Raw genomic sequence first — 27,820 nt, forward strand, 5'->3', positions numbered from 1 at the left:
CACTGGTGTCCAGGCACAGCACAAGAATTTAATGCCCTTGGTTTCGCTGGGAAAAGACACAAGTGGTTCTCAGAGAGAGAAAGCCAAAAATCACACCAAAGTATGGTTTCTCTGGCTGCTCAGCACCGGGGCAAGGCTGCACTGATGGCAAAACTCCTGCCCTGCAAAGGTCACCAGGAAAAGCAGCCAAAGGGCCACGCCGTGGGCTGCCCTCACCTCCAGCAGTCCTGCCGGTACCTTTTGCACAAAGAAGCATTCCCTGAGTTACCCTGTTCTGACAGGTGCTTGAGCACAGTGGTACCAAAGGGCCCCCCCTGCAGTGCATGCACGCCCTTCCACCCTCACCAGGAAGCTCATGACAAGGCTGCTCCTCATGCACAACTGATCACGCTCATCTTGGATAACATGCTAAAACTCAGAGCTAACTGCCTAATGCACAGTATTTGGGCAGCAAAAGCCTGTTTTTAAACTCTCTTTTTGATATAATTAAATTTGGCACATTAAGTATAGCAACAGCTCAGGGATTTGCTGCTCCAAACACCAAATCACAGCTGAGCAAGCAGCAGCTCCCATCTCAGCAGGGCCCCTCCCAGTCCCCAAAGGACTGCAGCACAGCACCAGGCATGGCCCTGCCACAAGCACCCAGCACGTGGATGCCAGCAGTGACTCTGTGGGGAAAGGAGGGGCACGGCGAGGCACAGCTGGGAGCTGGAGAGCAGCACATCAGACTGAGCCATGCTAGCGGGGCTGCAAGGAGACTGCAGCAGAATGCTGAGGCTGCAATCCAAAAATGAGGCACATCTATTTCTGGACATAAGAGGGCTGAAGTTCCTGACAGAGGATGTAAAGTAAGATAACTACAGCTTCATCCACTGTTCGGAGTTCTGTAATCACATGTCCCCTGGATGCCTCTCTCCCGGCACAGCCAGGGTGCAGCTGTGGGCCACAGTGACACGCACTGCCACCAGCACAGCCAGTGAGCAGCAGTCACACGGGCACAGTCTGAAGTTTGCACATACCTGCACGTGAGTGCAGCGATCTGCAGAGACACTCCCACGGAGTGGGAGGGCTGCAGCACAAGAGCCACATCCGCTGGAGACACTGAGGGAGAACGTGCTGATGGGCACTGCGAGAATGCTGCCGTAGCAAGCAGAACTGAGCTAGCACCCGCCAGCCACATACATTACAGTTAAGAAGCTCTGATGTCACACTAATTAAAGAACGAGAAGAAAGTCCTCATTGTCTGAGCTGTAACCAAATTGCCCAGAACCCTGGCTCACGCACCAGGTTCCCCCCTACTTCTGGCAGCACAAAGCCATCTTCACAGGACAGAGGCCCCTCCAACACTGCAGTGCCCACAGGAATCACTTTAACCAATGCAGAATGGCACAGAAAGCAACTCTGCATCAGAACATCGGCACTGACAAACTCAAAGTGAAATCTGAAGACTCAGCTGGTGCCACGAGCAGCTCCAGCCAGAGAAGTCACCTTGCTCCTCCTGCCCACGTGAAGGGACAACCCTCAGCTCACATCATGTCACACAGATCTGTGCTTGCTGGTCTGTGCTGGAACAAGCAGTGACAGCACAACAGGACTGCCCCTGCTTGCAGATCCACAGTGCAGTCTGCTTAACCCCAGCCAGGGGTAGGACAGATCAAATGGTCATAATCCACTATTTATCCTACTGCTATTTAGCTTCTACATTCATTAGTTTAAAATAGGGTCAATTAAGGTCTGGTGCAGTTCTGCATTCAGCAAACAACATTCAAAAAAATGGCTCCTCAGGGAATCAAAGGGGGGAAGTGGGGTGCAAGTTGGCTACAGCACCGTGAGTCTTTGAGGAGGTAATGCCAGACGTGTGGAAAGAAACGCTACATGAGATCCTCTCTGTGAACACAGAGCTCGTGCTGCAGCCAGCAGCTCCGAGGGCAGCACCTCACTATGTGTCCCAGCACTGCGGTCCCAGCCCTGAGCACTGCACTAGCACTCTGTGCACTGCTGCCTGGAGGGGAAAGGAGCACAGGCAGTCACACCATTCCCAGAGAAACACAAGTGTGAAAGAAAGAAACAAACAAACAAAAAAAAGACTTCAAACTCCAGCTTCCAGCTCCAGAACAAATGGCATTTTCTCACCCTTCTCACCCCCCTGTGACGGAAAATAAATTAGAAGCGCAAATAACAACCCTTAGCACTTCTGCAGCGCCTTTCATCTGAAGAGCTCAAAGCTCTTTGTATATTAATTAAAGAAGTCTCGTACCACCCCTACAAGGGCTGGAGGCATTACAGTGTTCAACCGGAGAAACAGTGAGACCCAGGAGGTCACACAGCTCCGCCCAGAGCGCTGAGAGGCGGCCGCATGCATCCTGCCCCATCCCCAGCACAGCTGCCGGGCTGGGGGGCTGCAGAGCGACAGCTCAGGGCAAGGAGAGGGCCTCTCCCTGCCCGCTCCCCCCAGTACTCTGGTACAGGAGCTCTGCAGGAACACAAAGTTCTTGTACAACAAGGCTACAGCAGTACCAGACCTCACAGAAAATGAAATGCTTTCTGAAGCACTGATTCATCTCACTGTTTAAATGGGTAGAAGGTATTTAACCTGTTTCAAAGCATGAAATAATGCTTTACCGAGGTAATATTGCACTTGGCCATGACAATACTTGGTACCAGCCCCTACCTTGCACCTGAAAGTACCTTCAGGTCTCCAGAGAAGTGCTCCAGGAAAACACGTTGCTCTGTTCTCGGCCACAGAGAACAGAACAGCAGCAGCCCCGCGGCCTACAGCCACCACACCTCCCTCATAGCCATCAGCATGGAAACAAGCCTGGCCACAACAGCGTCCCGACGCAGGTACGGGAATGCCTGGCCACGACAGACAGCCCCTGCGTGCTGCGAGACAGACCTGGGCAGCAGCAGGAACAAACCGCCCCAGGAGGAGACACAGGGGGGCACTGGGATGCGCCAGCGGCTGCACAGCGTGGAGCTCTGCCCGCAGCCCCACGGGCACAGCGCTGACAGGTTCCAGCACGAGGCCTGGTGGCACAAGGACAGGCATTGCCACAGCCCAGTGCTGCCCGCTGACCCCAGCGCGGCCCCTCCACAACACGAGGACAGCACGTCTGGCAGCGGAGCCAACGCCGCACATCCCCTCTGCGGCCAACCCACGGCCGCCCTCACAGCGGGACACGGATGCGAGGCGGTGTGCCAGCACGCGGCCCTGCGGCTCCAACTCAATCACTCCCAAAGGAGCAGCTGTGGCCATCGGGTTCAGTGTCTGATGCGGCGCTGCAGACAGAGCCCCAAAAACCTCATCTGTTCTCAGCCAAATACTGAGCCGTGAGCGCACAGGGATGGAGCAGGGGAAGAACAGGGCCCTCTCATTTCCGTAACCAACTCTGAAGCACGAGGCTGGATCACCTCCAGCCAAGGCTCCGACCCACAGTACCACAGGGCGCAGCTCCACGCAGTCCCTTCCAAACACAATTACCTCTGTGGTCCCCGGAGGGGGTTTCTTTCTGAAGGATTTCTGACCCACATTTCATTCTGCCCCTTAATCTCCCTATTGCACTCTTCTCCTGTGTACACCTTCTCAGGGCCTTTGTGTATGTGTGTTGGTTTGGGTTTTTTCCAAGATGAACTCATTGGTAAATTAATCTTCTGAAGGACATTAGGACCTTGAGGCTATTCGTTCACGCTACTGCGAAAAGCACAGAAAGCGTCAAGAAGGAATTCTTCTCTCCCAGGGAACATCCTGTTGCCTTTTTGTGCCGCGCTAACAAGGTCCATCAGACAAAGACTGCTCACAGCCCTCGAGCAGCAGAATTTACAGACGGCACAACACTCCAAGCCATAAAACAATCTGCAAGCAGGCTTCACTAACCTAGCAAGCCAATTTCAATGTCTGTGGTGTCTGCGTGAGAAAGTAATTGTTTACTAGGTGCAAACTTTAGAAAAAAAAAATGTAGTTTTACTATATTATTAAAGCTAAAACAGGCAAAGTTTAAGAGATGTGCGTTGGCTGGATTCTGTAGTTTAATATAGCGTTCTAAGAACAGCTTAGAAAAAAGCATTGCTATTGGAGTATCACGATCTATGGTGCTGCTGACAAACGGGGAGCTACGGCAGCTATTATTAACCACCTGCATACAGAAACAGAACATGAGTTTACTAAACCAGGGTACTGGTGTGTGAACAAAAGGTGTCAAACTCCTGAAAGTAAATCTGGTAAGCACACATCTTTCCCCTCCCCTACATCCACATAAGCCCTGCTTTGAAAAAGATCATGCGAACCAAATCCTTTCTCTCCTGTTCATTCACTCACTCTGCATGCAAGTCCACCCGGATTCTCATCTGCTGCCATTGCCACCTCTGCAGCGCAGCCCCGCCGCACCACACTGCCCGCAGGTCACTGCGGAGGAGAATTTTGTTCTTAGCTTGGGCTCCAGCAAGCCCTGCTCCCCAGTGCATCACCACCGCCAGCTGCCGCCTGCCAGGGCACAGCAAAGCACAGCTGCACAGCACCAGTGCCTCCTCGGGCCTCAGTTCTCTGCCTGATGCCCAATGAAAGTTGTCCCTAAAAGCACATTTCTATTCCCTGGAGTCCCACAGCAGGGCTGCTACCTGGCTCTGGTGCTACAGCCACCAGTGGCTTTCCCAAACTGCTTCCCAAGCATCACTTGACCTTATTAACAATAAAGTCATCGGCATTTTCTAGTGACCAAAACTTTTGGCAGTAATTTAACATTCCTAGGAATTCCCTTCCTTTACCCATTTGTTTCAGATGCAGAAAATGCTCCACCCACATGGACACAGCGGTGTTTCAGGGTGATGTCAGGGTGCTGACCCAGCCCAGAGGACCAACTGCTACGCCGTACCCTCCTGACCCTGGTGATATCCTTTGTGTGAACACTTCAAATACCACATAGCTATTGCACAGAGAGCTCCAGAGGAACAGTAACAGCTTTATCTCCACTCCACGTGCATGGCCACAGAACACAGGTGCTTTAACAGAAACACAATTCTTTTGAGGGAAGAGACAAATGATGTACTTTAAGCCCAAGTCCAACCTGATGTGTCTCCCTATTCTTCTCCTTTCTACAGAAGGACACAACAAGGCCACTGGAGACAGTGGGGGACAGCCTCTCCACACAGCCCCTCCAAGCGTTTCATCTCCCATCACAGCGGGGCCCTGGAAGCACTGCTTGCCCTCCCAGAGCACCTGGGACCTTGTCTCTCACCGGAGTGAGAGATTAGCAGAGGCTTTGTTCTAACAGTCTCATTTTGCAGTGACACTGAGGGCACAAGAAATGTCAAGGCTGTGCTTAATAGATGGCATGGAGCCCTCTGGGATTTGGGCAAAACGCCACTGAATCAGCTGCTCCAGTGTTCAGACTGTTACTCCGCAGCTGGCAACTCTGCTCAACATGAAGGGTGTGCAGGAGCTCCACACCATGCGGCCCTGCACAGCACAGCAGCTGGCACTGGGCACGAGGGCAAAACTCACCTCCTCTGCTCACAGCCTCTGCTGCACCCCATGAAGCAACAGGGAAGGCACCAAAGAGCAGCTGACGGCATCCTGCATGCTCTGATGGCACCAACCTGGTGCCTGCAAGCAGCACTAGCACTTGAGAGTGAAAGGCACTATTGCACCATCTTCTTGTTATTAAGAGTCAAATGCTAGCTTTAAAAATCACAGCTGAAAACACTTGTTTTCTTCATTTTCCTTTACAGTGATTACACGTGTACAGGAAGTGCAATGTTGCTGGTTCCAGTGGCTTCCAAGGGGATGAATTAAATGGGATCCCCTTCTTCTGGAGCTTTCTGAAACTTTCCGTGCCACGCTCTTGCAAAATATTTGTACAGAAGTCAGTTCAAATAAGCTGCTCTCTCTTTGGGGATTTAAAATTAGGGCACCCACGTACAGCGCACACATCCAGTATTTTGTTTCCATTGGTGACCAGGATATGTCATTAGGGGAATTTAGTTGCACAGCATCAAAGATGTTTTAGTTAAAGTCCCCCGAAGGGATTTCCTGGAGTGTGGAAGAAAAGCCAGCTGCTGACTGCAGTGGAAGGGTCAGCACAAGGAAATAAAGTTGGAAGGAACAACATAAACAGCCAGAACTGAACTGGAACTCATCACCTCTCCAGGAAATCGAAGTCTCAGAAACTCCACAAAAACAAGGCATTTTTTCTTAAAAAACAAAAAACACACAATGAGGGAAAGAAGAGAGTGTGTGAGGAGAGAGAACAGACAACAGAAAGAGAAACCCCTCGGATAAATCAAGGAGTTATCACACCTCGCTGCTTGACTGTTTTCACGATTGAGTAACTGAGTATTCTTTTTAACACAGCTAAACTCGTCTGCAGTAATAAAGAGAATAAGGACATATGAAGAATATATTTTACCATATCTTGAAATCCTCAGGGGGTTTTGCATCAGACTTATTTTAATTAATGCTTGGAAGAATACATACACATCAGCTAGTTAGAAGGCGATAAACACTTGAACACATTTTTAAATGATGCATTCAGTTAACATCAGGCCAGAAGGCCAACCTGGTGCCCACAGGTTGGTCAGTTACCTGCTCACTGAAGTGGCTTCAGCAGGAAGGAACTGCATAGTGCAATCCATACCGCTGTGAAGACTCCTACTAAAGGAAGAGATGGAAAACTCTTCTCCTGAATCATTTAAAAGCAGCTCAGAGGAGTCACTGATATACACACGTTTTCAATCCCTGTCATTTCTACAAAATCTGCTCCCAGAAGTTGCTGCCCTGAGGCTACCTCCTGCAAGGAATGTTTCAGATACAACTCAGCAAGTGCCTTTCCCAGCCAGAAGCAGACTTCATCTGCTTCACTGCCACCAGAGCTAAGGAGTGCTGAGCACCTACCCAAACTGATAGAAACTGCAGACACATAGTACAGAGAACACGCTTCTGTTTTCCCAACAAAAAAGAGGATGCATGTAATTTTTATGAGGGTTTATCTATCTCAAATACAGACTAATGGATGGGCCAGGAGGAAACCTGAGGGCCACCTGGCTAGCCCCAAGGCAAATTCTACTGCAAAGGCTCTGGACCTTGACAAGCTCCAGCTGCAGGAAACCCTGTGTGGGAGCCACAGAGGATGAAGCTGTCACTTAACAGTGAAGGAAAGCACCAATTCTGCATGGTTCCTAAGCCAAAACCAACATACACTGACAACCAGACCATAGCCTGCTTGTGATACCACACAAAAGATACATGGAGCTGGATCCAAATCTGGACTCCTCTGCCTATGCACTCATGAAGGTTCAGGTGTGCATGCTGGCTCATACCATGCAATGATAACCAAAACTCCACTTTTTTTTTCCAGACACCAATAAGAAGTTCCTACAAAGCATAAATATAAATTGATTACTTTGTTGTGTGATCACATGACCACCATAAAATTCTGAGAAGGCTGACTCCCATACAGTGACAGCTCCAGTTCTGCGCATACACACCTACATCAGCTGAGAAGGAAGTCACATGCAGGCATCCTACTACAAGGGAAAAAAACACGGGGAAAAAAAACCAAGCTTACAGCACATTATCAGGCCTCAGGTAAGCGTATTTTAAAGTCCAAACAAATTCTCCTTCATTACTATCATGAGTGCACAAGCACATTTAAGAACCAAACCCTAAGACTGAGCTGTGCACTCGTCAGTGCAAAACAGGCAGGATGCATGCAGAGGAGGAAGCACTTACATCAATGAGGTCAGAGACATCGTGGATATAGTATTTACTGACAGCTGCGTTGGTGGCTGCCAGGTTCAGCAGGTAGTCATTCCTGGCTTTAGTACACTTCAGCTTGTTTTCAGAATATTTGGCTTGTCTCTGGAAAAGCAAAATGGAACATTAGAGCACATATAGGATGATTCAGTCACAATTCCTCATGCTGCAGGGCCCCACAGCACCCCAGAGCCCGAGTGTGACATATAAATTAATAAAATTTGGTATCAGGTGTGAAAACAGGCATCATTGCCATGCTGGAGGGGATCACATCTGAACGCCCCCGCTACAATCAACCAATGCACAATAAGTGCATTCTGCTCAGATGTACCCAGAGCATCCCAAGCACAGCTGTTCTTCCTTTATCTGTACATTCATGGAGGTTTTGGCATCAATCACAACTGGAGGGCCAAATTTTCATCCCAGATATGCTGACATGCATCTGGATTTACTCCAGGTTTAAGCAGCTGTGTCAAAGTGGAATCTGGCCCAGAGGCCCAAACTATAAAATTCAGAACAGGACCCAGAATTCCAAGCACATCTGCTATTGCAGAGTTTTGATCTGGAGCATTTGCTCAGGAAGATCACCAGTCTGAAGGTTTAGCACAGAAGTTTAACCCTTTCCAGAGGCCTGCTTGCAGGACAGTGCCCCAGCACCAAGCCAACACACATGCTTAAGCAGCTTTTCCTGTTCTCAGAAATTAACAGAAGAATTAAACAGTTTTAGAGACTCCAGCATCCAGGGAGAGGCTGAAGCTGGAGTGGCGTTCTATGTTTTGGCTAGCAAAGCCATCCGAGCGCTGCACCTTAAATCCCAGGCAGCCTGCACAGGAAAAAAACATTTTATATATCCAACCCATTTTTATTCCCTGTCTCAAGGAACCCTGGGACAGCTGCAGTTCACTGTCAACAGCAAAACACACAAGTAGAAGTACAACTACACTTCCTAATGCCTTACAGGGGGACAGCAGTGGCTGCAGAGAAGTGAAATGAACTGGAGCTAAGCTCCCACTGCACGTGGAGGCCCAGGCAGCCCAGGCTCCAGCCCGGCTCCTCCCCCCCATGCACCCACCTTCTCCTTCATCTTCTCAATCTTCTTGACGGAGCTCCGCCGCTGCGGCCTCTCCTCATGCCGCAGCAGGTTCACGCTAACGTCCCCCGACTTGTTGAACTGCTTTTCCTCCTGCTTCTCTGCCTCCTTCAGCTTGCTCTCAGCACTGATGCTTTCTGCATGATACATGTGGTAGGTCTTCATCACCTGAGGGAACAAAACTGAGTGAGCCAGTTGCTCCACAGCCAGGAGGCAGCAATGCACGACGTAGGACGACAGCTGTGGGCAGCAGGAAGCTCAGTCCCGGCTGTGCCGAGGCTATCTGAGGCCACTATGGCATTAAGGAACAAAAACGTGGGAAGAAAAAGCCCCATAACGAGTCCTATTTTGAAATAGCACAGAGCTGGCATTAGAACCGCTAAGCCCTGCTTCCCCACTGCAGCAGGAGCAGCCAGCCATGCCTCCAGCACACACTGCATTCACGGTTCATCTTCCTACACTGAGATGACAAATCTCCTCCAGTGCTTTGCAGCTGGGATTGGGGTGTTCATGACACGAGGCTGCGAGGAGGGCACGATCAGCCTGATGCCACTTTGGACCCAGCCCCTCTCTTCCTGCAACTGAACTTGCAAAGCCAACCCACCGATGTAACAGAGCATATCCCTCCTCTATCATCCCAACCGCAGACCTCAACTTGAAGGTGGAGGAGCTGCAAGTTCAAGAAGAAATGAAGTTTGCTTCCTGTCATCCCTGAATTCCCATTTCACTGCCACCGTAAGCACAGTCAGTGCCAGGTGGAGTGCAGCAACATCTCTTCCTCTAAATCCAACACTGCCACCAGGGACTGGACGCACAGCACTGAGCCGCTGCCAGGAAAACTCCTGCAGGCACAGCCTCCACCGCAGCATTTCCTTTCAGATACAGAAGCCCAGAGGGCACAGTTGTGATCATTTTAATAGAGCTGGCAAGGGGAACATGTCTGCTCTTCTCTCTTTATGCCTTTAGTCACACTGTCCCCTTTCATCATTTCCCCTTGGGATCTGGATGTCTCTGCTCACATCACCCTGACAAGGCAGAGAGGGCTGGCTTCCCGCTGAAGATCAGAGCTCCGGCAGAGCACCCAGGCACTGGCAGCACAGGGCCAGGACAGCCCGGGCAGAGCTGCAACAGAATTCCCCTGAAACAGCTGAGGTTAAACAGGGTGCCAGGTAACAGGCACGTGAACACTGCGCCCACTGCCCTCCAACTGCTGCAATGAAGCCTTCGTGAATCCCCAGGATTTATAATTTTAGGCAGCTGCAAGGAACAGCAAGCAAAGGCTCCTGGCCTGTTTCTGAGATGGCCTGCTTCAAAATCCTGCACGTTTGAGCCACGTATTTCAAACTGCAGATTCTGCAGCGACCACCACAGCATGCACACGGAACAAAAACTCCCTAGCTTTATCCAAAGACAAACTGCTTGTCACCACTGCTCCATCTTTTTGCGAAGAACTACAAGGAGGCTGCGTCAGCCTCGTTCTGCACCTGCTGCCACAGAGCACAGCTTGCACCTGGGAACATGGAAGATTTCTGTTGGTTTTCTTATCTGCCTACATTCTGAACAGGGCTTACCCACCCCACAGCAACAGCTCTCAGCCCTGACATGTCCCAGAACAACACAAGCACATGGGATCACTATGCAGGCCAGGCATGCAACCAGGCCTCTTCTACCTGAAATCTCAAGGACAGCAGACTAGGAACTGGAGGAGAGCTGGTCTATACTGAGGGGACTTAAGGCAACCCTGTTTGTCTGATAAGGCCTGATTTTTCACTCATGTTTCACCATAATTTCTGAAATAAGCATGCCTCTCTCCCCATTCTCTTCTAGCAGGATGACATAACCGGTCTGCTACCTTAGCAGCAAGGTCAGCTCAAAGAAATCACAAAGCTCCTCCAGCCATTCCATTCTGTTTGACCATTCAAACACACCCTGCTCTGCAGGTGGGAGCAAAGCAGTAAACAGGGTGGAATCTCTGTTCCCATGGAAACAAGTTTTGCCACAGACTCAAAGAGTACCAAAATTACATACTGTTTTCCTTGCAGTTCCTTTTCCTGCAGTTCAGCCCCCAGCATGCTTCTGATGCTCAGAGACCCAGTGGTGTCCCTCAGGTGATGCTCCTGTCCCAGGGCTGGGTTCTGAGTACGCTGCTCTGCAGGCACCAAGGTCAACCCAGCCCTTGTTATTCTTTGCTTGCTTTGCATCTGCCTTGCTGCTGCTGTAATTAATCTTAATTAGTCACTGTCACCAACGCAGCTTGTGACATTCAACCATCAACAACGCAATCCCAGATCTCTTGCAGGCTTTTTATCCAACCTGGCTGTCCACCCACACTGCAGGTCTCACAAAAGCTTTCCTTCAACAACCAGTGCAGAAACAAACCTGCAAGGAGAAGATCTGTGCCAGAAATTCCAAGTGTTATCATTCATGCTCTGTAGTTTAGGTCTATTTTCCAAAAAGGTCAAATAAAGTGGCTGTTTAGGAATAAACCTTCTGCTGTGTCATTTGTGTAACAATAGCACACACAAAGGAAGAAAGCAAATATATAGCCTCCTTTTTCCAACAGAAAATGTTACACTGCATCATTGATCCTAAAATCCAAAACCAAAATAAAACAGAAGTCCATGGGACAAGAGCTAGAAGCAGCACAAACACTTTTACTATGACTACCTACTTGCAGAGAGGTGTCCAGAACAACAGCATCGACTTCAGCTGGGGCACAGGCACCGCGCTGCCACCAAAGCGCCCCTCTGAGGGAGACAGAGCAGAGCACACCCGGACCAGCACCCTGCGAATGTGCGCTCAGCCAGAACACACCGGCCAGCACCACACCAGCAGGTTGAGTTCCAGCCACAGATCAGCATTGCCAGCTCAGGGCCATTACTGCCCAGCCGAAAGCACCAGCCAAGCGAATACCGAGAGGGGTCTGAAGGCAGCATCGTGTATAGGGCATGGCAGGTGAGGGCCTCGCAGGCACCAAGGCCACACTGCATCACGCCCCAAACATCTCATTTACACTCAAATCAAACATGTGGATGGCACCATCCACTGCCTGATGAAGACACAAAGCTCTTCACTGCAAAGCAGATGGGAATTCTCCTCTGCTTCATCAAAAGCATGAGTGAAACATTGCTAATGAACAGAACACAAGGCTGGAGAGCAGGATGGCACAGGGTGAGAGCCCCCCCGAAGTGCTGCAGTGCCTGACAGACGCTTTGCTCTGACAATCATACTGCTGTGCTCCCGCACTGCGCACAGCATGACAGCCAGGAGTCCACGCTTACCGTGTACAGCTCGTTGGTGACTTTCAGGAGTTCTTCATGCATCTGTAAGCCAATTTCTTTACTCTGGAAGACAAAAAGAATAAGAATTTTGACTGTCATGCTCACCACGTGCATTTTTGAAAGCAAAATACATTTTGGAGGGGAGGGTAAAACCACAGGACTTCCAAATATTCCACACACACATCTCTCGATTCTCTCCTCCAAGCTGATTTCCCAGGCCCACCGCCACGCCACCAGAGCCCTGCAGGGCCAGCAGTCAGCGCGGCCGGCAGCAGCGAGCCACCAGTGTGTGCACAGAGAGACCTGGGGTCTTGGCACCACCCAACAGTACCACAAGAGAAGACAGAGCAGGGAAACAGGCCCCACACGAGTGCCCAGTCCCAGGGAGCTGAGGGCCCTTCCCAAATTGTCAAGTGGAGGCACACAGTGGCCTGAAGCAATGGCAGAGCGCTGCCCCTGCAGAAGGACACAGCCCACGAACGGGCAAGCTGGCCGGGAAGTGGGAATTGTTCTCCTCTGCCTTTGTCAACTGCGTGGCGAACCCAAGCACAGTGCAGCATGAAGCATCTGTTCCAGGCCTCCCAGCTCCCGCGTCCAAGAGAGTCCTGGTCATCTCCTGGAAACGCGTTCACACCCATTCCACAGAGAACAAAACACAGCAACATATTTAGGCCGCCGCTATCTAGCTGCATTTTTCACATTGCTATCATGCCTGCAGGGTTTTCCTTTCCTTCTTTCATTTCTCAGTGTGGTGGGTGGACCTTAGCAGCACAGCTGGGTTTGGAAATGCCTTTCTTCATGCCTTGTGCCCCTGGAGATCTGCCCGCACCACTCCTCTGCCCATCACAAGGCTTTTCCACTCTTCGCTCTGCAGTGGAATTTAAAAAAAAAAAAAAGGACCTCTGCACATTTTAATTACAGATATTATTTTAAAAAAATGAAACAGCTTCACAGCATGAGAAATGCCCCAGGGGCCTTATTTACAACATGGTACGAACCCTGTCTAATGCCCTTCCTGCTCCAGAAGCTGCAAAGACAGTGACAGTGGGGCTGCCAGCCCACAGCTGAGCTCTATTTTTTCCATCTCTAAACATTAAAACCAAAATACAGATGGCCTCCTCTTCCAATCTGCCCATGACAGTGACGTTTAGAAATAACGGAAACCAAAACTCTGGTTTGTTACAAATCCTTAACAAAGCAGAATGCATAATAAACACGAACACACACAGCACGGCATATCCTCATGCTGTTTCGGAACTGCTGCACTTTTACTTCAGGTCTGTGCTCGTCCATGCATCACCAACCCGAGTTTCCCAGACGACGATGCAGAACATCGCACGCCATTCTGTTACCGTCATGCAGCAGCCCAGGATGGAGCTGGAATTCCAGCAGCCCACCGGGATCACCGCGTGGGCCTGACCGCGTGCCCCGCTCCTTCAGGGAGCTGCTCCAGGCTCAGGCTGCAGCGAGCAGGGCTGCTCCACAGCCAGAGCAGCGCACCGCAGCTCGACTGCCTATTTTTCAACAAAACCCCGTAACTGAATGTAGCCGAGTGCTGCACTCTCCTCACAGAGCTGTGTCAGCGCTACGCTAACTGCCCTGTAAAATAAAAATAAACACCTGTGGGTACGCTAACTGCCTCTATTTGCATTCCTCAGCAGTAGCATCACCTGCCATTCTACTTTGATTTGACAGATTTATTACAGACACCTGCTGCCAGATGGCCAACTCCGCGCTTCAGAATAAGAATTACCGGGTCTTCTCAGACCGAATATTTCACGTTTTGCCGTCACCGTGGCTGTGACCCAGCCTCCCTGCTCTGCCATCGCTGCTCCCTGTCACTGCTCTGACCTGAGCTGGCCACGGCATCTCTCAGGCGGGACACGGCATTGTGAAACGACCACACCACGGTTACATAATAAAGTTTCCAGTTTCACAACCGCAACAGCCAAAGTTCAGCAAGCTCAGAATAAAGCTCACTGTGAGCTTAAAAGCCCACAGCCTCTTCCTCTCTCCACCCCCTTTTGCTGAAACCCATCTACCACTTGCGGTGCCGTGCACCCGCAGGACGGAGCAGAGCGGCCGCCCACCCTGGGAGGGCTCCACCCAAACCCCACAATGGGTGCTGTGCAGCTGCTGCCCTCTGCCTCCCCTGTAATTATTCCCCAGTTCTCTCAGTGGAATCTTCTTGGCTAGGAAACATTAATTACAACTCGAAGATAGGTTTAAACTAAGTATAGATCCCCCTTCAAAACACAAAACAAAGACAGCAAGTTAAAAGAGAACAGTTTCTTTCAGATTTCCTCAAATAACTCCATGCATTTTGCACGTAAGGCAAAACCATCCCATCGGCTTACTGGCTGAATGACAACAATTCTCATGAAAGCCAACTGGACAACCCATACACATTAAAAGCTTAACTCCAGGTTATCAATAGCTAGAATTTAATGCAAAGAGGGAAGCAAGGCAAGTAAAAGATAAGGGCAGCCTGCACACAGTGTTACTGGTCACTGCAGCTACCTGGGAACCACCATCGGCACACTGGCAGTCAGGCTCTCCTCAGCCAGGTCCAATGCAGGTGGCTCCCGCTCGCACCGCAGCACCAAGCAGATGTCAATCAGAAGGAGGTGCCGAGTGCCCAGACAGCTGCTGAGAAGCCCCAGCCCCTTTGCCCCCAACCCAAGACTGCCTGGCCTCAGGACTCTCATTTGGAGTGTGCTAGCAAGCACCAGAGCTGGTAGCAGCGTGCACCACCAGATCGCAGGGAGCGCCCAGGACTTGAGCTGCTCAGCAGGGGTCTGCACTGGGGCCTGTTGGACGCCAAGCCCCACGTCTGCAGAAGATGAGGGCAGGGACACCCAGCACTTCCAGCTGCCCCTCTCCTGCAGACTAGAGCCCAGGTCCCAAAGCGAGCTCTTCCCAAAGCCAATGGCTCAGAGCCAGCTGTAAAGTCTGCCCTTGCTTTCCTGCGTGGCCCAGGGGAAGCCCACACAGCCATCATTTTCAAAGCTAATTTTAGACATTTAAATAGAGCACAAAGAAATGGCTCTGTTGCTGTTTGCTTGAGCCTCGTTGCCACACAGGGACCACAGGTGCACACTACATTTACAGACCTACTCCTGTGCAGCCAGTACCCAATCACCCTGGAGCCTGCTGATGGGGACCAGGGCGAGCAGCACCCGGCCCCATAGTGCCAGAGCCTCTCCCAGACTCGGGCAGGTGAGAGCTGACAGACTCACCTCACCTGTCTCAGTTCTGCTGCCTGCCCTTTCTGTAAGGGAAAAATGGTTTTCATCCATTGGAGACAAAGCCAAAATGCCATGCACCATTCACCAACCCAAGTCCCCATTCAGCTGCTGCTCTATGCCCACCACTCCCACCGAAGGAGTTCGCAGTGGAACAGCAGTAACTTTGGCTTTGCAGGTTTGTTCAAATTCCTGTGCTGAAGACAAAGTAACAGGAAGAAGCAACACAACTGCTGGTAACAAAGAGCTCTTCTTTGAAAGCAACAGAAAGGAGCTTCCTTCCGGACAGACACCACTTCCTCATTAAACCTCTGAGCCAGACCCCACAGTGTGGGGCACAGCCACGCTGCCACAGCACGTAATGACACCGCGGGCTGGGAGCACCGCAGCACAGCTCAGACGAGCAGCGCAGCCTCAGCGTTACGCCCCTGCATCCCACGCCCAGCAGCAGCGACGCTTTGAGCATCTCCATTATTGCCTGCCTATTTCTGCACTAACATTTACCCTGACGTTCCCCTCCTGTACCAGGTGCGACTCAGAAGGGAGCTCAGGGGAACGTGCCGGCTCTCCTCCTCTGCCCCCAGAGCGGCAGGGCTGGCAGTTCTCAGCCCCAGCCCGGGGTAACGCGCCCTGATGGGTCTGACGCAGCGTGCTCCGTCCCACGCCGCTGACAGCAGGCTCCTTCAGAGTCAGAGTGCTGCCTTCACATCTCAGCAGCAGCTTCTCATTGCTTTCTTATTTCTTCCTAGTACTTCTTGAACACGCAAAACCCACAGCTCCCACAGCCTCCTTCAGGGAGTTGCACAAGGTAACCATGCACTGGGGTAAGACTTTTTCCTGTGATCTGCGTGGGGGTTTCCGAGCCCTCAGGCTGGGGCCCGAGGAGGAAGCATCCCCCAACCAGCTCCTGTCCTGCAGCCATCCCCATAAGGACAGTGTTCAGGTTCCTCTCCCTGTCTCCTCTGCACTGCTGCAGCACCACGCGTGTGTTGGGAGGGAGGGAGCGGAAAAACCACAGCAGCATTCAGGATGCAGACATGCCACAGATTTGCAAGGGATTAACAAAGTTTTCTGCTCTGTTTCCAGCTATCCCTTTAGACATTCTGTGGCCCTATGAAATTTCTGAGGGAGGAGGAGTTTCAAATCCCAGCTGCAGAATATCCCTCGTGCTCCATCCCACCAAACCTCATCAAAACCCTAAATGCCACCAGCATTGTCCCGAAAGCCAGCCCTCACTGAGTGCTGCACAGCCCTCTGCAACGTGCAGCACAGATTCATTCCCCTAGGGCTGCAGGCTCTTTTCCCCCTATTTCACAGTGCTCTGTGATATTAAGAAGCAACAGACAATGAGAGGAGGGGTTGCATTTTTCCCCTACAAGGCTTCCTCCTTACTTTCAAGCTAATGAAGGAGTCACTTAGGAAGCCAGGAGGAAGTAATCCAGCTGTGGAAAACAGGGAAGGGACCCAGCAGCCCCAGCAGATGCTGGAAGGGCCACAGGGAGCTGGGGGCAGAGCACAGCAGAGCAGAGCTGAGCACAGCACAGAGCCCCAGGGTGCACTGAGTGGTCCAGGGGGATCAGCTCAGCACTTGGCACCTTTGTTGGCAAATTACCACAGCAGTGATCAATGGCTCTCAATTATGCACATCCTCATACCCCAGATATTATGTAGCTGCTGCTTTGCAGCAATTGTTTACATTTACATAATGAAAGCACAAAACACAAAACCTTCCAGTTCCTCCATGTACCCACAGCATGTCACAACCCATTAATAAATTCTAGATGGGAGGAATTAAAAGTGACATCTCTGGAAAAAAATGTTACCCTAATTTACCATCAAAGAGCAATCTGCAGCAAAACCAAGCAGCTGAACCACAACTGCAGCTGCCTTTAACCCTTTGGAGATGGCTTGCTTGTCCTGCACCCGCACAGCACAGTGTCCCCAGCAGTGCCTGATGAGCTTTACTCATACTCAAAACCAGATCAGATAAAATACTGAAGGATACCTGCTCTGAGCAATTTAGCAGCAGCTGCAAGGCTGGACTTGATGTCTAAAAAGCCTTTTATCAGGATGCTCTTACTCCCATGGTCGTGCTTCTCCACCAAGCACCGCTGCAGAATGCAGCCCCAGATTCCACTTTGAGCACAGTATGCAATAGGTTAAAAAAATAATCTTGCAGTTGGGCTGGAATGAGATGATCTTTAAGGTCCCTTCCAACCTTAGCCATTCTATGATAACCCCAAAACTGTCAACCTCCCTAGCCCCTCTAAGGACAAACGATGACACAAAACACCGTTCTGGTGACTGAGCTGATCAGGACTCCCAGGGACGCGTGAGTTCTGCTACAATTTAAGCCTCCAGGAACAAACGTAAGTGAAATCACAGATCCCCAGGACGCAATTGCAAAGCTTCCCCCTGATTAAAAGCAGGCACTGGCTTTGGCAGGCTGCAGACAGAGCCGCTGCTACTTCACCTCTCTGGGCAGAAGATGGGGAAGGGAGGAACAAGGAGCAACAATTTCTATACAGTATAAGGAGATGGAGGAAAAGCAAACACTAAGAAATAATCCAGTTGAAGGGATGAAATACTTCATCATCTTGACCTGGTTGAAGATTGAATTACTACAAGAAAAATACTTCCAACATCCATACCCTCATTTGCGTGTTGACTGGATTTGTCCTGCAGTTTACAATGATGAAAACCACTGCAGCCTTGTGAAGGCAGGACGGCCTCAGTGCATGGCTCAAAACTGAGTTCACGGTAAAATGAAAATGGGAAGGAGATTTTGACAGCTTAGAATTAATCAGGACTGGAAAAGGGATGACATCTCACATCAGAACAAGTCCTAACCTGCCCTTGTGGCTTAATTTCTAGGTCAGATCTATAAACTGGAGGAGCTAGTCATAAAAATATCACATTCAATTTACTCTCCAGCTGGGCTAAAATTTGAAGATAACCACTGACTTCAGAACTCCTTTCCTGTGTGGAGTCATCCCACAGGACTTGCCCTCCTCCTTCAACTGCAGTTCTCCACCGACCCACTGAAAACAAGCTACAGAAATTAAGAACATCAGTGATGGCCCTGACAGAAGGCCCAGGCAGCGCAGCACGGGAGCCCCAGGAGCTGCAGGCCCACAACCCCAGAGCCCAGGTTTGTGCCCCACTGCCACCAGTAACTACCGATGGGGACAACTCCTTCACAAGTCTTTCTGACAGCCTGAGGACTCAGGTTACCCATATGGCTTCCAAAAATATAATGTGAGGCTGCAGATGTAACATCATCCATAATAACTCAAATGTGATAAAATAGATGTAGTAATAACATCATAAAAAGTCTTTCCTTTTCACCTTCCCCTTTCAGCAGACTTTGTCAGCTTGCTGTTCATCCTTTTTCCAAATGATTACAAACTCCACTAAAGTTCTCCTCCCTCTGGTTCTCTGCCTTTAATCAGTCACTCATGCAGAAAACAAGCGCTCCTTCCTTACTCTTCAACAACTTTTCTTCAAGAACTTCGAGGGCCTTTTCCAAACGCTGTAAGACACTGAAGGTACCATGCCAACCTGCTCTCGTGATCGCTGACTCCTGAAAACACTTTCACCAGGCTTCCAAGGCATGACTTTCCTCTTCAGAAAGCCACGCTCACTCCCCTTGGTTGTACTTGGCTGTACATCTGTAATCCTGCTTTTTACTAAAGTTTCAACCAACAAGTAAGTCTGTTTTTAAAGCCAGATTGCTGTTCTGCTCTCTGAAGCCCTCCAGGAGTCTTTAAACAAAAAAAGAAGTCATCACATTTTCCGCCCTCTGTTACTCCAGCACTGACGCCAGTTTCGGCATTAGGTCACACGTCACTGCTAGTCACTTCAGAGCTTTATATCTCATTTCTTTAAAACTCTTGGAGAAAGAGTATCTGGAAAGAACTCTAAGCAACAGTCCCTTGCATTGGTTTGCTCTAAAACATCCACTGGCAGTTTGGCTGGGTGAGGTTCCTGCAGCTGGTGCTGCTTCCCTGCCCCCAAGCAGATCTCCACGCATTTCCATTCTGATCACCCAGCCGAAGCCAGGCAGCCTTTGGCTGTTACCTCCTGCTCTTTATGCACTCCAGACATCTATTCTCCTTCACATCCTGCGGCCCATTTCTTTCTTGTGATTTTGGAGACATTTTTATTAGCTTTATGTCTTTAGCAAGCTGCCTTGGAGGATTTTATTTGGCTGCCTTACTACGGTGATACATTTTGAAGTTCCGGAGTTCCAGCTCCTCGCTGGTTTTCTCACTGAGTTGGGACATGTACTTAGAAAGTCTCCCTGCTTTCTACCAATGCTCTCCTACACCTACCCACACCACCACGGGGCAGAGGCAACAGCCAGCGCCCGGACACCAACACTGCTGCTGCAGCTCTGGGTCCTTTGCTTCTCCGCCAGCTAAAGCCTGCTGGTGTGCTGGACCAGGACCACAAACCCATGGTGTTCTCCAACTGGTCTCAAGCCTTTTTACTAGGATTTTTCACAGGGTTTTATAGTGCTAAGCCAGAAATATGGCTAAGCACAGTCTCAAAAAAAAAAGTCAGATGCCAAAGAAGTAGATTCATTTTCCACCTTCAAGAAAGCCTCCAGTTCATGTAGAAGTCCACAACAGATTTTTTTTTTTTAAATTAAAACCTAAGGACAGATCCAACTGCACAGAGCTCCCAGCACAGCAGCGTTACCTTCTTGAAGAGCCTGATGACATCCTCACTGATCTGCGACAGCCGCACGATGACGTTGTTTGTGAAGATGTCATTCAGGGTAGCGTGATCCCTGCTCTCCCGACGGGTCTGCGTCAGAACCAGGTACCAGCAGTTCACAGGGGAAAGGAGGTGCTGATCCTTCCTAGGGGAATTTGAAAAAAAAAAAAAACAGAAGGGGCAACAGAACAAGTCAGGAAGGCATGCAGTTTTCCAGTGGTCATCCCTTCAACAGCACCATGCCGGGCCCCTTCCCATCTCACCCCACTGCCCCGCACCCCAAGACAGGCACCGAGCAAAGGCCTGTGCAGGCCCCGCTGCTCACAGAGCCCAAGTAATCCGCAGGTGGGGGTTTGCTGAAAGCTGACAAAGCAAACAGAGCGGGGGGAGTGCAGATCCCCCACAGCCACACAGCAGTCTGAAGCCCCACTGCCCAGGTCAGGGCCCAGAGTCGGCCGCCACCTCAGCTCCCCCGCACAGCCATGCAGAGCATGCCCTGGGATGGAGCCGAGGCCAGGCCCTGCGAGCTGCAGCCCCAGGAGGCACCGGGGGAATCCACGTCCACATGGCCCCTCCAGCCCCGAGCACAGCACAGTCCCACTGCTCCTTCTCACTCCGTTCTATTAATGCAGCTGCCACTTCCACTGCAGAGCAGAGCCCATTCACCACGCAATCTGTTACACCACATTCAGTCCACTAAACAGTGCTCAAGAAAACATTTTAAATCCAATTCTAACATGAAGTGTCTGCGCACAAAATCCATATATTTGTGTGTGCTGAATGTTTACTGTGGTGTTCATCCAACACACGCATGCAGACAACAGACCTCCATGAAGCACAGCACACATCAGGTCACTATATGGGCAGGCACAGAGCCACGGCACCACGTGGGCAAGCACATCAGCACCCGGCTGCAGCCTGCACCACACGGCTGAGGAGCAGCAGGCAGCACGGAACCGCAACTCCCTGCGAGCAGAGTTCTGTGTGAGTCAACTGCAAACCCCTGCTCACCAGAGAGACGAAGTAAACAGATTAAATGGGATTTACTAATATGGAATAAATAGGATTTAGTAATGTAACAGCAGAAACTGCTGTTCTTGCAGTTGAAACAGGAAAAAATAATCGCAGGAGGTTATAAAGAGACTGTGAAGAGTCAGGGATTAGTGAGGCTAAGTGCCTCTGACAGGCAAAAATCTCCATTTCCTAGGAAAGTGGCTGTGCTCGCTGGCCAATGGATTGAATGACACCAGGTCCACCCACAGCAAAGGGCGCGCGCTCCCCGCTGCATTCAGGGACACAGCCGCCAGAGAGACGAGCGCTCTGGGACACGAAGGCCAGGAATGGCAGCGCTGTGGGGGAAGCAGCTGTGTGGTGCCAGGGCCCGGGGCCACGGCACAGCAGCACTGCGCCCAGGACCCTCAGCGGGCACACAGGGCATCCTGTTCCTTTTTTTGCATGGGTGTTTTTTTTTTTAATTTCTCTTGTTCCATCCATGTTTGAGAGTGTGCTTATTGTCAAGAGAGGCTGCTGTTGGAAACTTGCACATATTCACACATTCAAAGATTTTTCACCATGAATTTGCGTTTCACACTCTTCCAGATCCAGTTCGTACTTCCTATTGCAAAACTTTGTTTTAAAATATTTACACAGAAAACATACATATTTCATTTTCAAGAAGTGTAATAAATCACATTTCCGCAAGCTGCTTCCAAGCCTGAAAGCAGATCTATCTGCAACGTGGCGCATTCTGACACCAAGAGATTGATGTAGCACCCGGGTTATAGAAGGGGCCGGCATTGTGTGCACCACCAAGCCGGCAGCTGGAGCCGGGCCTCCCAGAGAACAACACGAGGGGCCAGCCACCTGCCTCAGCCCCACCTCGTGCTTTTATTTTACTGCTCGAAGAAGCGAGTAGCAAGCAGAGGTCTGCGATGCTGCTGGAGGCTCTTTGTGAACTCCACACAGTGGTGACACAGACAAGGGCCCCGCCAATGCTATTCAGTTTAATCCACTTTTGGACTCTGCAGCTGCAAAAACCCACTCGAGCCCACTGCTCTGCTACCCTCTGCTCTGCGATGCTCACTTACTTGAACTGGTGCTCACGGGAGCCACGGATCTTGGAGGAGAAGCGCTCGGCCAGCTTCTCCAGGCTGCGGGAGTACTCCAGCTCGATCTCGGCCTTCCTGCGGAAGAACTCCTGCAGGTCCTGCAGCAGCTGCAGGCGCGACTCCGACTGCTGCTCCAAGCATTTGAACTGCTCCACCAGCTGCGTGCGGATCTCTGGGGGCACACGAGGAAGAGAAAACTGGGTAAGTAGCAGTCCTGCACGGGAGGGCCGTCCCACCTTCTTAGAGCTAGTCACCCTCAATTCAAAGGGTAACAAAGTAAACAGAACGAGAGCTGGAGAATCCCATTCACCAGTCTCACATTAAAAACCTGTTCTTTGTCAAAATAAGCATCTACATAAGCACACAGAACTCAACCTGCAAAGCTGCCCAGTTGCCACTCTGAAGGTCAATGATGCTCTCACTTTATCCATGCCTGCCTGCAGAATGCACCAACACAGTTGCCCATGAGCAGTCCCCCAGTGCAGCTCCAGCCCGAAGGGCTCAGAGCCCCATGGCCACAGCACTGCGCTGTCCTGCCCAATCCTTATTCCACGCTGGATGCTGAACTGGTAATTTCTTGAACAGTAACCATGCACTGAACCAACAGAAATCAGAGACGAGTCACAGACAGCTCTGAGCTCCTCCAGTGAGCAAGGATCCCACAAGGAGGAGGTTCCAGCTGCCACTGTAAGAACTGTTTGTCAGCATCTCCTCCTGTAACAAACACAGTGCCAGGCAGGGCCTGCCAGGTGAGCTCTGAGCTGTGAACAAGGACACCTGCAGCAACCTCATCACTGCTTAATTGAACAGGGGCACTAATGGGACCAGAAGCTGCAGGCTCCGTGAAGGTCACCTAAAAAGACAGAGCACCTTGGAAACAGTGAATGTGCTGAGGAGGCTCTATAGTGGTCATGCAGGCGGACAGGGCAGCTCTGCTCCCTGAGGAGCTGGTGCAGAAGGACTGCAGGGACAGCCACGCACAGCACCAGCCCCACAGCCCCAGCAGGTGGGGCAGGACAGGACACAAGGCAACACCGGCTGGTGTGCAGTGCTGCTCTGGGGTCCATCAGGCAGCGCTGCTGCCGTCCACTAGCACTACTGGACAAGGAGCAGCTGCCTTGAATTAAGCCTCCTGAAAACCCCCAGTACGTTCCCACAGCAGTACCAGTTCCTAACAAAGCACTGTTAAAGCCTTCACACTCCCTGCTGATGAGAGCTTCCTTCCCACGCAAGGTCAGTGGAAGTTTCGTTACGTCCCATATGGATTTTGCATTCCCACTCCCGCTGCTGCCAACACAGGACTTGCTTCACAGCTCTCTGCTCTGCTGAGCCCATTTGATAGAGGCTTTTTTTAAAACACAATTCTGATCTCTAGCTCTTCACAGAGAATTACAGCCTGAGGTGCTTTCTAGAACAGTTCTTAACAGTCATGGCAATGCACAGATACAAAGCACACCAATAAAGCTTCTCCAGTCTTTTCAATTCCCTATCTTGCTACTTCTCCCCAGGTCTGAGCTCGCTGCCCGTTTCACCCTTACTCCTGATGCAGACAGCTGCCCGCAGCTCCAGGCCGCCCAGCACAGCGCAGGCACTGCCCGGAGCACCACCAGCAGCACCGCCAAGCACACACAGCACAGCGCCGGGACCTGCAGCCACCACATGGAGCGGAGGGGACCATCAGCCTGCAGGAGTTGTTGCTGCATTTTACATGGAAAAGGTTGGCAGCAGAAAACAAAACTAAGGGTTGTGGCATAATTAATGCAGGAGAAAGCAAAGCATGGCAGAAACTGGTACGGCTGGTCCCATTTCCACACGAGCTGGTCTGACTTGCAATACACAAAACCACAGTGCCAATTAACCCCCAAACAAGCTGTTCTGCAACCAGCATGCCAAAGACTTCCCCATGTTCCCTCCAACTCTGCTGGGCAATCAGCTTTCACCATTTGCTGGTTATCTCCCAAGTTTTGTTTGGTCCTCTATACGAAAGTAGTTTTCAGTATGAGCACTCCTGCTATTTACAATGCAGAATGAGAGGCAGAAAATTATTTCCTTGGCTCTGCTGAAATGCAGTGGCAGGGATAGTGAAGAAAACAAAATTCCTTGGCAAACAAAGGCTCAGCAGCAGCATTTGGGACGAATGGCAGGACCCTGCCGAGACACGGAGCAGCTGCACCCAGCACTGCTGACGTGGCTTTGGTGACTGCTCTCCCTGCTCTCGGGGCAGTGGGCACCACGCAGGCCAGGCTCGGGGTGCTGGCTGTGCACCTTCAGATCCTGCAGCCCACACCCCGCAGCACAGCCAGCCCTGCATGCTCTGGGGCTGCAGGCAGGGACCTCCCAGCATGCCACCAAGGAGCGCAGCAAGGCGCTGCCCTGACTTCAGAGCAGCAGTGCTGGGCCGATGCAGACGTGCTGGCCAGCAGATCAGGGTGAACCTCACTTTTTCCTATCCTGGTCCGCTTGTCTCACCCCTTTCCCAGCGAGGACACTACTGGCAGGATGCACACAGTCGGAGCGTGACTACATGCCTTCAAATAGCAAACCTCTGACCACACGGATGATGCAGTACTTCACAAAGAACAAAATTCCTCTGGACTAACTGTGGCCAATTTGAGCCCTTGTTTCACCAGCAACATGCTTGTGTGGAGAGGTCAGGATGAACCCGGCACGCTCGGTTCCAGCTCAGCATTAACGTGTTGCTGCTCAACCGGCTCCGCCCGCACTTCACTGAAGTTTATTTTCCATATGGTTTCATCTTTCTAAAATCGAACAGTGAAACCTTAGACAAACGCCACCAGTGCAATACAGCCTTTGCCAGAGGTATCCGCTCTTATTATTCCCATATTATTTGTGTCCTTACATAGTTGATATATTCTCCTGGGCAGGAGGAACTCTGAGTTTCAGACGTTCACAAACACCACTTTGAAATCCAGGCCCCAGCTGAGACTGTGGCAAAGCTCCCACCGAGCTCAGCGCAGCAAACTTCATCCCCCAGCAGTGCATAGCGAGACAGCAGCATTCCCCAGAGGCAGTTTCACAAGCCTGCCCCTCTCCCAGTTACCCTGGCTCCCATGCTCCCTACCTCAAATGCAACAAGGGCTGGGCTCCCCAGTGGCCCCAACCCCAGGGGAACACACAGCGCAGCAGTGCTGGTTGTACCTGATGACCTTACAGGTCTTCTCCAACCTAAACAACTCTACAATCCTACGAGAAGTACGGCACTGGTCAGCAGTGTACATCTGCTCTAGAAACCATGGTCCCTTGTGGAGGTGAGGCAATGCAACACAGAAGAGAGCACCCCAGCGAGGTCTGCAGCATTGGCAAAGGGCAGAACGAAGGACACTGCTGCCGTGGAGTCCAGGAGAGGGACTCATGAGGCCAGCAGAGCTCCTCATATTCCCCCTTGTCTTACACAACTAGGAGACAACCAGGGCTTCAAACAAGCCCAGAAATACCTAAAAATGGCCAGCGTCGTAGGTATCTCCAAGGCTCAGATATGCAAGAGCTGCAGCACTCACAGCCACGGGCAATGAACAAGAACAAAGGTGAAGCAAATTCAGTGCTTGGGAACAGGCTGCGTTACCTGCCCAGGAGAACAACGCCCGCACTGACCCTGCAGCGCAGTTCCTGGGCATACGCTTCACTGCGCTGAGTTGTGACAAGTGGAAAAGCAAGCCTGGCAACCAAAGCCATTGTTTTCCTCACAACTATGATTAGCCTCAGTAGTTTACTGCAAATATCAGCTGGCGAGCTGGCTCAAAGGAGAGCACCCACCCGCACCACAGTACCGCGTGCAGAGCAGGGCCTTGCCAGAGAGCTCTGCTGGCTGATCTCTGCCCTGCTGGGAGGGTCTGCTTTCCTTGGACAGCACTGGGGGTAGATGGTGTTTATTATCAACTCCAGCTGAGCCTCAAGACCAAAACTTCCTGTGGATAAAGACTGTCTGACAATAAATCTAATGCTGTGTAGTAATTATGTTAAATTTAAGAACAGAATTTCAGACCATGAGCGCACCAGACGGGAAGCAGAAGCCAGAGAGGAGCAGCCCAGCACCCAGACCAGGCGCACCCAAAGCACTCCCCGCTGCTCTGCAATATCAGGAACAGTCACTATGCTTCTATCGTGGCCAAAACCAGCATTTTTTTCATGCTGCGTATTGACTGGAAATCAGCAAAGGGAAATTATTTCAACAAATACAATTTTAAAAGCTGAAATCCAGAGTCAAAATGTTTTACCCTGATAAGAAGAACAAACTCAAGCATGGGGAAAAAAAAACAGACAAATCCATAAACAAAACTGGTCCTCAAGTGAATGGACTGCACTTTTTTTTTTTTATGTGGGTCTTCAGCAGCTCTCCCAAACTGGGTCTGAATGGCAGCCCCTAATGAGTTCCATGCATGGATGACTATACTGTTTTCTAAAGGTCTTGCCAAGATGTTCAGCGTTAATAGAGAGGAGAAACAGAGCAGAATTTAGTCATTTCATGCCCCTTCTCTCAATAACTGAAGGAACATCCTTGCTCCATTGAGATCACTGGGGACGTTTCCATCAGCGGGACGATGGACAGGAGGGTTGGCTGTGGGGAGCAGCTGCATCCTGCAGCCCCAGAGCGCTGCTCAGCACCGCAACCTGCACAGCAATGCGAGCTCACCTCTGCCATGAAGTTGTCACCATCTTCCATTTCAGGCTCTACCACGCCTTGGCCAAAACTGTGAGCAGTCCAGAAAAGCCAACTGTGCGATACCTTCCTCCTTGCGTGGTCAGTAATTCATTCTGGAGAACAATCTTCCTTCTTTCTTTACATTAATTGCCATGGTGATCAGAAACAACTCCGGATTTTGCAAGAAAATTCTGGCACAGAAAGTCCATCTCCAAACCAGACTGCAATGCAGCAAGCAGGGCAGGGGGTTGTGAATGAGGTCTGCGAGCGCTGCTGTGATGCGAGCAGCCCCACAGATCCAGCAAAAGCCGCATGGCCAGCATGAGGTGATGTGTGATCACAGCAGAAAAATCCAGTTCAAGCGACACAAGAACACAGACTACCATGAGAAATGCATCTCACTTTGAGCATTCCAGAGCAGCAAGCAACTACCCTACTGCTGGCAACTGCAAGGCCATTGCTGAGACGTTCCAATCACACCCACGCAACATCCCTGTTTGACTTTGATACGTCTTCTCTTTATTTAAGTTACCCCTGGAGCCACTCAACTTCTCCATTCTTTCTTCAGTCCTTCTCCTTCCTAGGAGACAGCAGTATACACACAGTGAAAGGAACCGTGTTAAGAACCAGTATTCTCTGCACAGCAAACTGCAGCTGCTCAGCATGTATCTGCACACCAACAGCCCAAGTACCACCTGAATTCCTGTGAATCACCCACAGTCTGGATTGGCTGCATCTGTCTCCACTTCTGTCTGGCCACCAGCAGCACAGAGGATGTAAATCTCAATTACTCCCTGGTGCACTCTGTTGTCTGGGCTACACTGCCCTGCATTGATTACATCGATATTCTGGGAGCTATATTTTATAGACCGAAGATGGAGTGAGACCAAGGAAACACTTACCAATGCACAGTTACTTTTTTTGGATTGTCTTGTTTGCAGACAAACCTCGAGCAGCTCAATAATGC

At 50.8% G+C, this 27,820-nt stretch overlaps 1 protein-coding gene across 3 annotated transcripts in view; it reads right to left on the reverse strand.

Moving 5' to 3' along the window:
- Nucleotides 1-27,820, reverse strand: part of SRGAP3 (SLIT-ROBO Rho GTPase activating protein 3) — a 69,148-nt gene that overhangs the window by 23,304 nt on the left and 18,024 nt on the right. For all 3 annotated transcript variants that reach the window (XM_021409227.1, XM_021409228.1, XM_021409229.1), the window contains exons 2-6: nt 22,173-22,365; nt 20,068-20,230; nt 12,119-12,181; nt 8,820-9,005; nt 7,724-7,852 (exon numbers count right to left, since the gene is read on the reverse strand). In XM_021409227.1, the coding sequence (XP_021264902.1) occupies nt 7,724-7,852; nt 8,820-9,005; nt 12,119-12,181; nt 20,068-20,230; nt 22,173-22,365 (734 nt within the window). The remainder of the gene's footprint in view (nt 1-7,723; nt 7,853-8,819; nt 9,006-12,118; nt 12,182-20,067; nt 20,231-22,172; nt 22,366-27,820) is intronic.

Source organism: Numida meleagris, chromosome 11, assembly GCF_002078875.1.
Source record: "Numida meleagris isolate 19003 breed g44 Domestic line chromosome 11, NumMel1.0, whole genome shotgun sequence".
NCBI classification, from domain to species: Eukaryota; Metazoa; Chordata; class Aves; order Galliformes; family Numididae; genus Numida; species Numida meleagris.